This window comes from Schistocerca nitens, chromosome 2 (genome assembly GCF_023898315.1).
Source record: "Schistocerca nitens isolate TAMUIC-IGC-003100 chromosome 2, iqSchNite1.1, whole genome shotgun sequence".
Taxonomy (NCBI): Eukaryota; Metazoa; Arthropoda; class Insecta; order Orthoptera; family Acrididae; genus Schistocerca; species Schistocerca nitens.
In genome coordinates this window covers 71,152,898-71,166,548 of record NC_064615.1, presented here as the reverse complement: position 1 = coordinate 71,166,548, position 13,651 = coordinate 71,152,898, and the positions used below count along the sequence as shown (strand labels likewise).

The window sequence follows — 13,651 nt, the reverse complement described above, 5'->3', positions numbered from 1 at the left end:
CTATAGTACTGATATCTTAAAATGGACTAAATATTTATTCTTATCGTACTGTTTCGTAGACCAAACCATGTATTTGTGCTGCTAAGAAAATTGACTACGTGAGTACTTGCAAAAGCGTGACAAGTGTTACTTATAAAAACCTGTGGTTCACCTAAAACACTTAAGATGAACGCCAATATGGTGCTTCAAAAAGGGCAGTGTCTGTTTCCTCCCTGTACTTGTCCAGCTAAGATAATACACCATCTCTGCCGCGCGGGTTAGCCGCGCGGTCTAGGGGGTCTAGCCACGGCTCGCGCGGCTCCTCCTGTGGGAGGTTCGAGTCCTCCCTCGGGCAAGGGTGTGTGTGTTGCCATTATCGTAAGTTAGTTTAAATTAGAGTAAGTAGTGTGTGAGCCAAGGGACCGATGAACTCAGCAGTTTGGTCCCATAAGAACTTACCACAAATTAAAAAAAAATTCTATTGATTTCGATGCGATATTGACGGGACGTTCAACCCTCTTCTCTTCCTTCCTGTGTTGTAAGTAGCATTGAGCAAGGGCGCCCATACCCGGAGGCAAGGAGGGGGGGGGGGGCGGTTCTCCTCCCTCCTCTTAACTGTCAGGGAAAGGAAAAGTTTTATTTAATTTTTTTTTACAAGAAAATTTTTTAAAAGCCGGCATTTCGCAGGTTTTTAACATGGTCGTAACTGGAACTTTTGTATGGCTATTTTAAAGTTGTCATTAGCATTCATAAATATTAAAAATACTCCATACCCTGAGGTCTAGCCCCTGCCCCTTGTCACTACAAACTATCGTGTGGGCGACTGGAGTAATGTAACTGTAACTGAATTATTGACAGGCTACTTTTTCATGTTCTTTCGCTACATTGACGTTCCACATGGCAAAGTAGAATTTCATAAAATACGGGGTACGTTCAAGGAGAATCAAACAAAGTAATATGACAATAATGAAACATTTATTTGGTTTATTTGTACACTTAACAAGATTAATTATAGATTACAGAGAATGATTACGGTATACACAGTGTAGTACGAGATGAAAGTGAAGGAGCGCAGTTACTTGAGGGGAATGTCGTCTAGTTGTGGTGACCATGGCTTAAGTCGCTCTTCTTCCGTGCCTGTAAACAAACAGGAAACCAAAAACGACGTATCAGGAATAGGCGTCACAGAATGCGCACAAAAGTTTCTGAATCAACACAGACGCTAACAGCTCAAAAGTGGCGAGGGCAGAAGCGAGGGGGTGGGCTCTTGTGCCCTGTCGCTTTCAGATGGAAATGCCGCCGGCGTATTGGGTTACCCGTGTCGGTTTCAGGGAGCTGTCAAAAGCAAGGGCGCTAGTCGTCCGATACCATCTCGAGTCCCACGAACGTCAGCCCATTGCCCCGTAATTACCCCCCGCTACGCTGTCAGCGAACCCTGCGGGCTCACACTGGGTGTCACGTGATACACCTGCGGTCCTTGACCCACAGTCGCAAAAACCAGCGACCTTCTTCCGGGAAAAATTTCATTCATAAAGGCTGCCGCCTCCGGTTAAAATGTCTTTCATGGCCAGTCCAGAGACTCTCTTCTGCCATATTTACTGTGGAAAAATTTCATGATAAACTGAAATTCTCATTCACATATCTGGAAAACAAGGATTCCAAACTCTACTCAAATTAAAATTATGTTGGAATATTCGTTCATATAGCATGACTTCAAGAGAGAGCTTACAGTTTTCATTAATGCTGCAATTGTTGAAAAAGTAATATTACCTTTGTTACACGTGATTTCCAATTCATGAAGCTTTCTCTCTAACAATAAGACAAGTAATTGAAAAGAAGTAAAGATTTCACAAAACTCTGTTTGTAGTTTAAAGTTCATCGATACCCAGTCTTCAACGTAAACTTGTTACATATGGTTCGATTACTACGTGACAACCTCAGTTATAAACTGACCGTATGTTGTTGTCGCAAAGCATTATTAGTGTCGTATGGGCAACGTATAAAAATGAGCTAGTTGCTTACTGAAATTGTTAATGTTATTACTGAATGTTAAAATTACTGACTGTTCCAGTCAGTAGTAACGTCTTCCCTGATTTCCGTACCTGACTGGTTACCACAGAGAAGTCCAGCGATCCTCTCCTCTGCCGTCGCCACACTTTTATACTTAGTAGTATATGACTATCAAACTTTTCTGTCTTTCAGCTATCATGCAATGATGCAGTTTCATGCACTAGTAATAAATAAAAGTTTTATTTTAAATTAAAACACAAACGACAAAGGATAACGATTAACAAGCGGCACCCGAATGCCAATATGCCTAGGTTTATTAATATTCAAAACATGTCAGGTTCCTATGCGTGTGACAGCGATGAAATATCACGGCGTTTCGACGAGTGCATACTTATCATCCGCTGCCACTCAGCTCTGAACCCGAGAGCTTTTCATCATCTAGTAATATCTCAGAACTCTTCTCTTTCTAGAAGGAAGGATTTGGTCATTCACAGTACTTGTATAAGATTCCACTGTTCCGGAGTATTTTTCACTTTCAGGAATATGTTTCACGACAATATGTTGATAAATATTCGTGAGACCTAGACAGAAATGATAGCAAGATATTCTTGACCGCTAAATTTTGATGTAGGACCACATAGCAAATTCTATGTCCTTCTCGTTCTAATAAAACGAACCAAAATTTCAGTACCTCGGTGAAACCAACTATGATTCGTACAACTCATGAATTAATCGTATCATAGAGAGATGTCTCGAGATCGGAGCCATCATTGCCTTTCAGTAAATCCTCGCGACATCTTTCTGTTAGTACAAGCACTTTATCTGATGATGGCGAATCTTGATCTACGCAATTTTTTGCAGTAAATCAAAGTTAACTTGGAGAAACGCTCTTGGTGCGTTGGGCTAAGATATCAGAATATAGCTAGCGAATATCATGTTTCGATTTAAGTGGTCAAATTGAAACTTAGTGCTACCTTCGTTTCTATCAAAGTTTTGCTTCCGCACAGGAGTCATGTGGGATCGCGCAATTAGTCAAATTCCTGATTAATTATAGGTTACTTCTTTCAGGTAAGGAATACACCAGATCAGAAAGAGAATTACACCTAATGACATCCAAGTAACCCACATAAAACGTTTCCACGTCTGTCATAAAAAAATGGAATTTGGTTATATATTGTTGTTAAATCCCTAATAAATTTGAAAAAGGAGACTTTTCGAAATTTTCGTTTTCAATGCACATAACAAATCAATTAAGAATTTTTTTTAATAAAAAAACATTCATTCAGGATTCATTAAGAATTATTATCCCCGAACAAAAATTACTTCTGCATAACAAGCTTCTGCACAAATCCTGTGGCCAAAAACGTTTCACCTCGTGATTTGTAAGAAGTGTCGTATTTATGGCCATTCGGTTTGAAAAACTTCTGTTTGTGTCCCACCCGATCCGTTCTCGAGACCCACAACCATTCAACTTTTGGAATTATGATGTTGGGAGCTAATGGATATAGCCAAAATACCGATTTGGTAATTGTTGAAGAGAGTCTGAATGCTTGCCAGTATATGGCGAGGATGGTGAACCCTGATCTCTCGGGTTTTCTCTGCGCGATCGATTAATAGTGAGCTTCTGGGAGTTCTGCCGAGTTGTTGTTTCTATTTTATGCACAACATTTCGAGATCTACACAGCAGCCCTCTTCAGATGCTGCGAGTTCTGCTGTTACGTGTACTCGCTGATAGACTCCAACTAGACTATGAACTGTTATGGTCCAATGTTAAAGACGATCTTAGTCTACGAAAGCCGCGTGTGTACCCCACTCTGTGCGAATGTGGCTTTCCTTACACCGAACAGACTTTCATAAAAGCCGAGGAGAGATGCAAGGAACATCGGCCACATACCCGACTAAAATAACCAAGCAATTTAGCTGTCGCCTCGAATATAATCACGATACGAAATACGATGAGATCAGTATCGTGGTGCAAACGCCAAGTTTCTGGGACAGCATAACTAAGGAGTGTATTGAAATAAAGAAGTGACGAACTCAAATAAATAGGGACGGCTGTTTCAGTTTAAATAACGCCATTTGATTTATTCATATTTCGTCGACCATCACAGGCGTCAGAGTTAGAAAACGCTGCGGTTCACGGAATATCAGTGCGAATTCTGAAAAACAAAGGAGCATCAGCGGGAGTAGTTGGCGTCGGGAACCGAACTCGACTAAAAATAGCGGCGTGAGACCAACAATAGTTCACAGTTTGGTTGGAATCCTGGCAGCGAATACGCGTAGCAGCAAAACTCGCAGCGCCTGAAGAAGACAGCCGTATCTTTCATCGAAATATTATGCATAAAATGGAAAAAAAAACAACTCGGCAGAATATCCAGAGGCACGCTCCGTGGGAAACCCTGTTGTCAAATCCTTGACTACCAGGCTACTGAATGCCATGCACTGGCCACACGCCTGCGAAGTTAACGCATTCTTGACTGGACTGCTTTGTCCCCTGGTTTGGCAACCGTACAGCACGTCAATGATGTGATGCAAAGACGCATACTTTCATAACAGAATACAGCCATGAAGCGGAAACGTATATGCTTCAAGCATGGCATCTCGAGGCTGTCTGTTAACGACGACACAATGAAAACAAAAGAGAATTCGTGCCCACAGGGGTCAGTTTTCATACTGATTATGGATCACTTTCAAATGAAATGAAATTGTATTCATTTAATACCCTTTACGTGGTGAACAACGTCACAAATTTTGAAAATATCAGGCTTTTGTATCTCATTATGATGTAACAATTTCCATTTCTGACTGTATACAGGGAGTTTCAGTTAAAGTGCACGCCTCTGTAACATACAAAACAATAGGTGTCAGGTATATTTATTGATATAGGTCCACATAAGAAACTTTACAATTTCTGCGGGTTTTGAACATAGTTTATTGACTTATTTTCCAGAGAGTTACATCAACGAGATACAGTTTTTTAATAGAACTTTAGTTTTTTCTATCATGTAGCTGATGTGTTTAAACCAGCTGTGTACAAATCAGTTTCAATCATATATCTAATATGTTTAGTTTGGGAACTAGAGATCTTCAAAGTGAGAGAGGTGGATGCAACACGCTATATAAAGTATTTGGTTGTGTGCAGATAAATGTTCAAGTGGCGAAATGTTGATTTAAGTGAGATGTTCAAATGTATCCCCACGTTTGTAAATGCACAACACAGTACGCATTATAAAAGACCTGCGGACGAGATGTAACATCGCTGGTGTCAGAGAGCAACGTGTTTCCTCGATGCGCCGTTTGACTCATTTCTGGTTGTGGGTTCATTGGCATAAACACTATTCTTTAGATGTCCCCACAAAAAAAAAAAAAAATCAGCTGGTGTTAAATCGGGCGAGCATTCGGACCAATCCTTAGGATTAGGGCGCCCAAACCATCTTGCAGGGAACCTGTTGTTCATTTCTTGCAAATCACGCGGTTCCTGCGAAGTAGTGGGACCATTGGTTTCATCCCCAAGGATTCCAAATCGCGTGTTAATGTACCAGCTAAGTTGACGATCGATAGGACGTACCCACGTAGGATTTCCTGTGGCCTAGTAATAACTGTCGACGGACAACGTAGTGGCCGATGACCTTCTCTCGAGACAAGCGGCGTTTGCTTACAGTTATTAGTGTTAACAGGCAAGCGACACTGCGTGAAATAACCCCAGGAAGCAGTGCCGGACGTACGACGAACGTATTGGTTAGGAGAGTGCGGCGAAATTTGGCGTTGTTCGACGCGAGTGCCTTTGCTAACAGCAAGATATTGCCTGCAGAGGCCCCCCTGACCTCGTGATTATATCGATTGGACCACAGACGAATGGAAAACCTTGACCTGGTCATATGAGTCCCGATTTCAGTTGGTAAGAGGTGTTAGTAGGGTGGTCATAATGCCGCGGCGCCAAGTTGTCAACAAGGCACCGTGCAAGCTGGTGATGTCTCCATAATGTCGTCGGCTATGTTTCCATCAAATGTACTGCTGCTCCGGTGCAACCGAATCGGTCATTGACGTAATGGTTATGTTCGGCCACTATTTGTAGCTATTCGTAGACTTCATTTTCCCAAACAACGACGCAGTTTTTATCGTTGACAGTGCGCCGTGCTACCAGGCCATAATTGTTCGCGATTGGTTTGAAGATGGTTCTGGACAATTCGAGCGAATTTATCGCCCTACATCGAACACTTATTGGACATAATCGAAAGACCAGTTCGTGCTCAAAGTTCTACACCGGCAACATTGTCGCAATTATGGACGACTATAGAGGGAGCATGGCTCCATATTTCTGCAGGGAACTTCCAGTGACGTGTTGAGTCTGTCACGCTATGCAAAAGGAAATCCGGCATGATATTAGGATGACTGACGTTAAAATCTTCTGGGTTGTTCGGCCGCGTTCGTATTTCTTCAAACAATCGACGTTTCGATCCCTCTGCTGGGACCCTCTTCAAGATTTGGGGTGTCAACTGTAGATTGAGCATTGTGAGAGTCCAGTGTCACCTTCATTTATAAAGGAGAGTTCCCCCACACTTGTGCTGGAGATGTGGGTTTAATGGGTAAAATGCCGAGGGCTACCATTGGTGGGCCGCCGTCGTTGGACAGTAACAGGAGTTAACCTGCGCTTATGCCGAAGAAGGGGGTCATTGGCTAAAACTCCTGTGGCCCCCATTGGTTAGAAAGAAATTTTTCCCGCATTTATTCTGGGGAAGAAATTCCGGTAGACTACATATCCATGACCTTTTTCACCTCAGTGTAGTGTTTCTTATGTGGACCTATCTCAATAAAAGTCCATGTAATCTGTTATTTTGTAAGTTACAGAAACATACACTTCATTTGAAACGCCCTGTACACTCCAGACCACAGTCCCAGTGAATACAGGACGCAGTTACCTCTCCCAGGATCAAATTGTAGCCTATCCGAAATGTTATTCTATCTGTATATTGAGCAAGCAGTAAAGGAAACAAAAGAAAAATTCGGAGTAGGTATTAAAATCCATGGAGAAGAAATAAAAACTTTGAGGTTCGCCGATGACATTGTAATTCTGTCAGAGACAGCAAAGGACTTGGAAGAGCAGTTGAACGGAATTGATAGTGTCTTGAAATGAGGATATAAGATGAACATCAAAAAAAGCAAAACAAGGATAATGGAATGTAGTCGAATTAAGTCGGGTGATGTTGAGGGTATTAGATTAGGAAATGAGACACTTAAAGTAGCAAAGGAGTTTTGCTATTTGGGGAGCAAAATAACTGATGATGGTCGAAGTAGAGAAGATATAAAATGTAGACTGGCAAGGAAAGCGTTTCTGAAGAAGAGAAATTTGTTAACATCGAGTATAGATTTAAGTGTGAGGAAGTCGTTTCTGATAGTATTTGTCTGGAGTGTAGCCATGTATGGAAGTGAAACATGGACAATAAATAGTTTGGACAAGAAGAGAATAGAAGCTTTTGAAATGTGGTGCTACAGAAGAATGCTGAAGATTAGATGGGTAGATCACATAACTAGTGAAGAGGTATTGAACAGAATTGGGGAGAAGAGGAGTTTGTCGCACAACTTGACTAGAAGAAGGCACCGGTTGGTAGGACATGTTCTGAGGCATCAAGGGATCACAAATTTCGCATTGGAGGGCAGCGTGGAGGGTAAAAATCGTAGAGGGAGACCAAGAGATGAATACACTAAGCAGATTCAGAAGGATGTAGGTTGCAGTAAGTACTGGGAGATGAAGAAGCTAGCACAGGATAGGGTAGCATGGAGAGTTGCATCAAACCAGTCTCAGGACAACAACAACAACAACAACAACAACAACAACAGCATATTACGCACAGGTATTTGAAGGAATCGAAATAACTCTCACCTGCTAGTTCCTCAAAACAGAATAAAAACTCGAGAGGATCACGAACAATAAGTCTGACGCTATTGTGGCCACTCAAAATGCTTGATACTCCTATCTCTGTTACCAAAGGCATCCCAGTTACTGTTGCTGCCAAAGTTTCTCGTTGTGGGCGCCAGCCGGAAGACTACGTTCTACGATCTACGTTACAAAGCGCGTTCTGCCCAACGTGACTGGCTCGGCTTAAGACATTGATATTCCAGCGTCTATTGTGGCCATCCCGGCGCACGCGAAGAGACGGACGCTGGCAGCGGACGGAAGGAAATATTCAGGTGCGGGGGCGAGTCGGCCACATCCGCTGGCGTGCATAATTGACGTCGGCGCGGGGGTGACCGCGCGTCGGTGAACCGAGCGACAGCACGCGGGGGATGCCGGCGGCCGGCGGGCGCGGTTTCGCGTCGGAATCCATCTGCGTTGAGGTTTCCGCTCTGCCTCCGTCATTAATGCGCGCGGTCGCGGCTGCGGCGTTACCAAAAAAACGAAGTGGTCACCACCGGGAAATAAAACCGGACACAACATTAGCATTTCACGCGCTGCAAACCACCTTCAAGTTCGTGTCGAAATGCTCGGTAGCTGATCATTTCGGTCTGTATGTTACGGGGTGTACCTCCACAGAGTGAGCATCAATACGATTATTGTCGAGTAGCCATAACACACCTAGCATTTATTCAGTTCTGAACATTCTCACCCATTTTCGTGGGAGTTTGTGGAATATACTAAAATGGTGCAACGAAACCGTTGTTGTTTAATCGCACACCAGCTGTGTACACAGCGTTGACCAGGTACATGGTGGCGCACGAAATGTGTTACCAATTGTTTCTTTCACAATTTACGACACACATTAGATATCCCGCTGGGATCTCTACAGCAGTACCAGCTGAGCTTGGAAAAACAAATGACTTACGAAATGACGTGTAATTCACGATACTGCCGCTAGGAGACTAGTAAGCAGCAATGGCTGACAATGGAAGACTGACGACACAGCAACGATCGGCAGTTGTGTTACCTTTTCATGAAATGAAAAGCCTTGTTGTAATTCAGAGGCGTTTTCGACAACAGTTTAACACACGATGTGTCTCTTGCAAGAAGATCATCCACAGGTTCTACGATAAATTTGTACAGGAAGGAACAGTATTGGAAGCGAAGCGACCTCGGCCTAAGCCTGTTTGTTCGCCGGAGAATATTGAAGCGGTACGAGTTGCTATACAGAGAAGTCCCGGGAAATCGTGTAGAAAGGCAGCAGTGCAACTGGGAATATCCAGACGCTCCGTTCAACGCATTCTTAAAAGTGACCTCCATATGTACCCATACAAGATGACTTGTGCACAGAAGCTCACTGAAGAACACAAGCAGCAGAGACTACTGTTTGCTCAGTGGGCGGAGGATAGGGAAGAAACTCTCAACAACGTTTGGTGTTCAGACGAGGCGCATTTTCATTTAGATGGTGTGGTTAACAAACAAAATGTACGCTTTTGGACCACTGAAAACCCACAAGTGCTTCATGAACGACAGCATTATGCTCCGAGGATTAGCGCGTGGGCAGCAATTTCCAGTCACGGACTTATTGGACTCTTTTTCTTTGAATGAACTGTGAACAGCGAGCATTATTTGAGCAAGCTTCGCAATAGCTTCATTTCACAGCTTCTTGCTACTGCCTTGCCCTTCAACACGCAGTGGTTCATGCAAGATGGAGCAAGGCCACATACTTTACACGAGCATTTCGACATGCGGATCATTTCACGCAGGTTTCCAGGTCGGTTCAATGACGGACAAAATTCACCACCCAATAGTCCAGACCTCAAACCATGTGACTTTTTTCTTTAGGGGTACCTAAAGGAAAAAATTTTCCCGAAACGTCCACGTGATTTAATGGAGCTCATAAGACTTGTTCTTCAAGCTTGCAGTGAAATTACGGAAGACATGTGCCGTAAGGTAATCACTAACTGCAGTGTTTGTTTGAAGGGAGTTAGGAAACGAAATGGTGGACATATTGAGCATGTGCTGAGTTAGAACAAATCTCCATGAACGGCTCTTCATTGTAGTATATGTTCCTTTCAGATTGTATTGGCAATAAAGTTTATATTAAAAAACAAAATGGTAACACATTTCGTGCGCCACCCTGTTTTTACTCCCATTTCATCACCAAGTGACGTGGCGCAGTTGTTAGCACACTGTACTCGCATTCGGGAGGACGGCGGTTCAAACCCGCGTCCGGCCTTCCAGATTTAGGTTTTCTGTGATTTCCCTAAATCGCTCTAGGCGAATGACGAAGTGGTTCCTTCGAAAGGGCACGGCCGATTTCCTTTCCCATCCTTGACACAATCCCAGGTTGTGCTTCGTCTCTAATGACCTCGATGTCGACGGGAAGTGAGCCCTAATCTTCCTTCCTTCCTTCCAATTCCATCTCCTTCCCACTCTCTGGCCATCACAACACTCCTGTCTGACGTCTCCCTCTCCCCACTCCCTCCGTCCACCCCCTCCTCCCTCATCTCTCTGCAGTCCTTAAGCATCGACTGCACACCGAGCAGCGCAGCGCTATGTAACGGCGTCAAGAAGGCGCTGACCAGCTCGCCAATGGAAAGAGTGGTCAGCGACACACCACCAGGAAGACAGAGTTGAGCGCCCCTTGTCGACGCTGACTTAACCAGCCGCCCATTGCTGGTCGGCCCAGTTCGAAAGCATCAGTATTGAGTGATAGGAAGACGTTACTTAGCCTGCGTTCTGCGAGTAGTAATAATGTGTCAAATTAATTGCACATAGGAGATACAGGAAGTGCAGCACGACACCTCATAAGAAGAAGCTAACTCATGTTTCTTTTCTTTTTAGGAATAAAGTGGCCTATTAATTAGAAAGAATTTAATGTACAGATCATTTTTCATTCCTGCCACCAGCCATCGCAACTTCTCTCCTTCCTCGTTTGTATCTGTGCTGACTCCCACAGCAGCCGACACAATAATCTCTCTATACAGCTCTTCCTCTTTCCTTCTAATCTCTCTATCCATCTCTTCCTCTGTTCATTTACTCCTCCCCTCTCACTTTCCATTTCCTCATCTCTCATTTCTCTGCCTTTTCCCCCCTCCTTCACTCCAGGCAAATGCCGGGATGGTTCCTCTGAAAGGGCACGGCCGACTTCCTTCCCATTCCTTCCCTAATCCGATGAGACCGATGACCACGCTGTCTGGTCTCCTTCCCCAAACCAACCAACCAACCAATCCCCCCTCCCTAACTCTCTCTCCATCTCCTCCTCCTCCATACCCTTGTTTTGTCCTCCTTCCCCTTGTTTGCCTGTCCGTCTCTTCCTACCCCATCTCCTCTCCACGCTATCACCCGCACCCCAATAGAAGGTTGCTAGGCCTTAGCCTCACAGTATTCCTTTCTGGACGGTAATATTGTTGTGTACATAGTTCCGCGTAGTCAGCGCGTACACAACTTTCCCACTAGAGCGCGCCCCGCTAAGCACAACAGTGCAGGCGCAGCCCTCGTCCGTCTTTGCACTACGAGATGGCGCTGCCATAGAGACGGACCAAATTCTGCTTCCCCCGATCCGCGTATTAATATGTAACGCAGCCAATGAGATTGCTGCTAACATAGAACCTTTTCTCCTCGCGGATCACACTCCCGCAGTGATACGAGTGTACAGACCTCCAATTAGTGAGACTGCATTTGTCTGCACCAGTCTGTACCAGTCTGCATTAGTCTGTACCAGTCTGTACGAGTTCTACATATGTCTGTACCAGTCTATAGTCAAGCTTCAGTCTGCGCTCAATAATATTACCATATTCCTGTACATAGCCATGAAGATAAATGTATAGTCACTTTTGTCAAGTATCAGAGATATATGTGAGAATAAGATTAACGTACCAGTACCAAAGGAACTTCAGATTGTCAATTGTAAATATCATCCAGAACCAAGTTAAGTAATTTTTATGCTTGTTATTATTTTAATAAATGTGTGTGAAAATTAATCAAGTTCTCTTCAAAGTTGGTCACCGTCAATTTGCTACTCTAAGCGTGCAAGTGGCATTTCTATCGTCTGACCTAACGGCAGAAGATAAACACGCCACGATAACACCACAAGACATATTGCTGACACTCGCCTACTTCGTTAGAGCGACGAGTCAAATAATCTGATTTTGTGTGCACTGAAGGTCTCAGTATGCACACCACAAATATGGTTGAAATCGATCAGTGGCTTTTGATGTATACACACATGTCACATTTTTTCACACGTTTTTGTAAATACATTTTGCCTGTATCTTTAGCAAATTTCGCCTTGCAGTTTCGTTTTCACGCAACTCAATGTTTATGATGTCATATCTCCAGAACTATATGTCGTACAATCATAATTTTGCACCTACATTCAGCGGCGTATGTGAACACTGTTTACAAAATAGATTGCGAGTGGAGTTAGTATCAAAGAAGTAATAAATTTAAACTCATGAATGATGCGGCAATGTTTCAAGCATCACAGTGCTTATGACGTCACATCTCCTAAACTGTGTGTCGCATAATGATATATTTTTGCAGGTACATTGAGTGCTATATGTGAATACTGTGAACTGTTTCCTTTCATCATTTTGTGGTGGTTCTCAGCGAGAAAAAGTTTCATAATGGTATGTTGCAAGTCACTAAATGCTCTCATTCTCAAATACTGGATGAACAAGAAATGGGTGTTAGCGCGTTGTGGACTACACTACTTTCTATACCCCCCGCCCTTTTTTTTTTTTTTTTTTGATAAATAGGTGGTTCTCACCCTCACAGCAATTCTTTCCAGACAATAAGTGGTACATGTACCAAGTTTGGTCGAAATCGGTCCCGTGTTTAGGAGGATACGTAGAACATACTGTAAATATGTGCATACATGCTGTACATGCACACACCTATTTTTGTAGTATGTGTGGATTTACTTTGCAAACCCTGGAAACAGTTACAACCTTATCACTCCAACGTGAGTGGAGACTAGCTTGCTCCCTCTTCAGCTTACTGTACAGGGTGTTTCAAAAAGAACTTCCTAGTTTTAATGTTTCCTAGAATCTCTAGAAAGTGACATACACGGTTCTAATTTGTGGTGTGTGATTCATAAACTCTCCAAGTTTGGCTCACTTGCTGTTAGCAGGTCTGCTTGACCTTCAGACGGCACAAGTGCTGTTTCTTTTCCTCTGTTCTCCCAGTTCTGTCCAGGCGTGCATGCAGTGCAGTGCAGAACAACTCAGCAGCATTTCATGTCAGTGGAACATTTGATCGTCAGAACTGCAGAATTTGGGGGTGGGGGGGCAGAGCATCCACATGAAGTTATTCAGCTTTAACGTGACTCTCCCAAAGTTAATTTCTGGTGCGGTTTGATGGAAGATCGTGTGATTGGTCGTTTCATTTTTGTTGAAAAAAACAATAAACGAGGACGTTTACTGTGACATGTAGACAGAGTACGTCTTTCCCCAAATGGACTATATTGAGGCGGAAAGGGCCTTGTGTTTTTCCAACAATATGGCGCTCCACCTCATTACAGTAACTATATGCGTGCGGCTCTTGACACTCGCTTTCCATGAAGGTGGATAGGCAGGGCTGGCCCAGTACCACAAAGCCCAGACTTAACAAAATGTTATGTATAGTGAAAAGATGAGAGACATCAATCATTTACGGGAAAGAATCGTCGCGGCGGTTGGGAAAGTTATACCTGAAATATTGGTGAATACGTGGTGAGACGTGGAATATCGTGTCTACGTGTGCAGGGCAACAAATGGATCC

General features: G+C 43.5%; 1 protein-coding gene across 2 annotated transcripts in view; it reads right to left on the bottom strand.

The window, feature by feature from the left end:
- Nucleotides 1-935: 935 nt before the first annotated feature.
- Nucleotides 936-13,651, bottom strand: part of LOC126235725 (protein big brother) — a 241,681-nt gene continuing 228,965 nt past the window's right edge. For both annotated transcript variants that reach the window (XM_049944498.1, XM_049944499.1), the window contains one exon: nt 936-1,116. In XM_049944498.1, the coding sequence (XP_049800455.1) occupies nt 1,095-1,116 (22 nt within the window). In that variant the 3' untranslated portion in view covers nt 936-1,094. The remainder of the gene's footprint in view (nt 1,117-13,651) is intronic.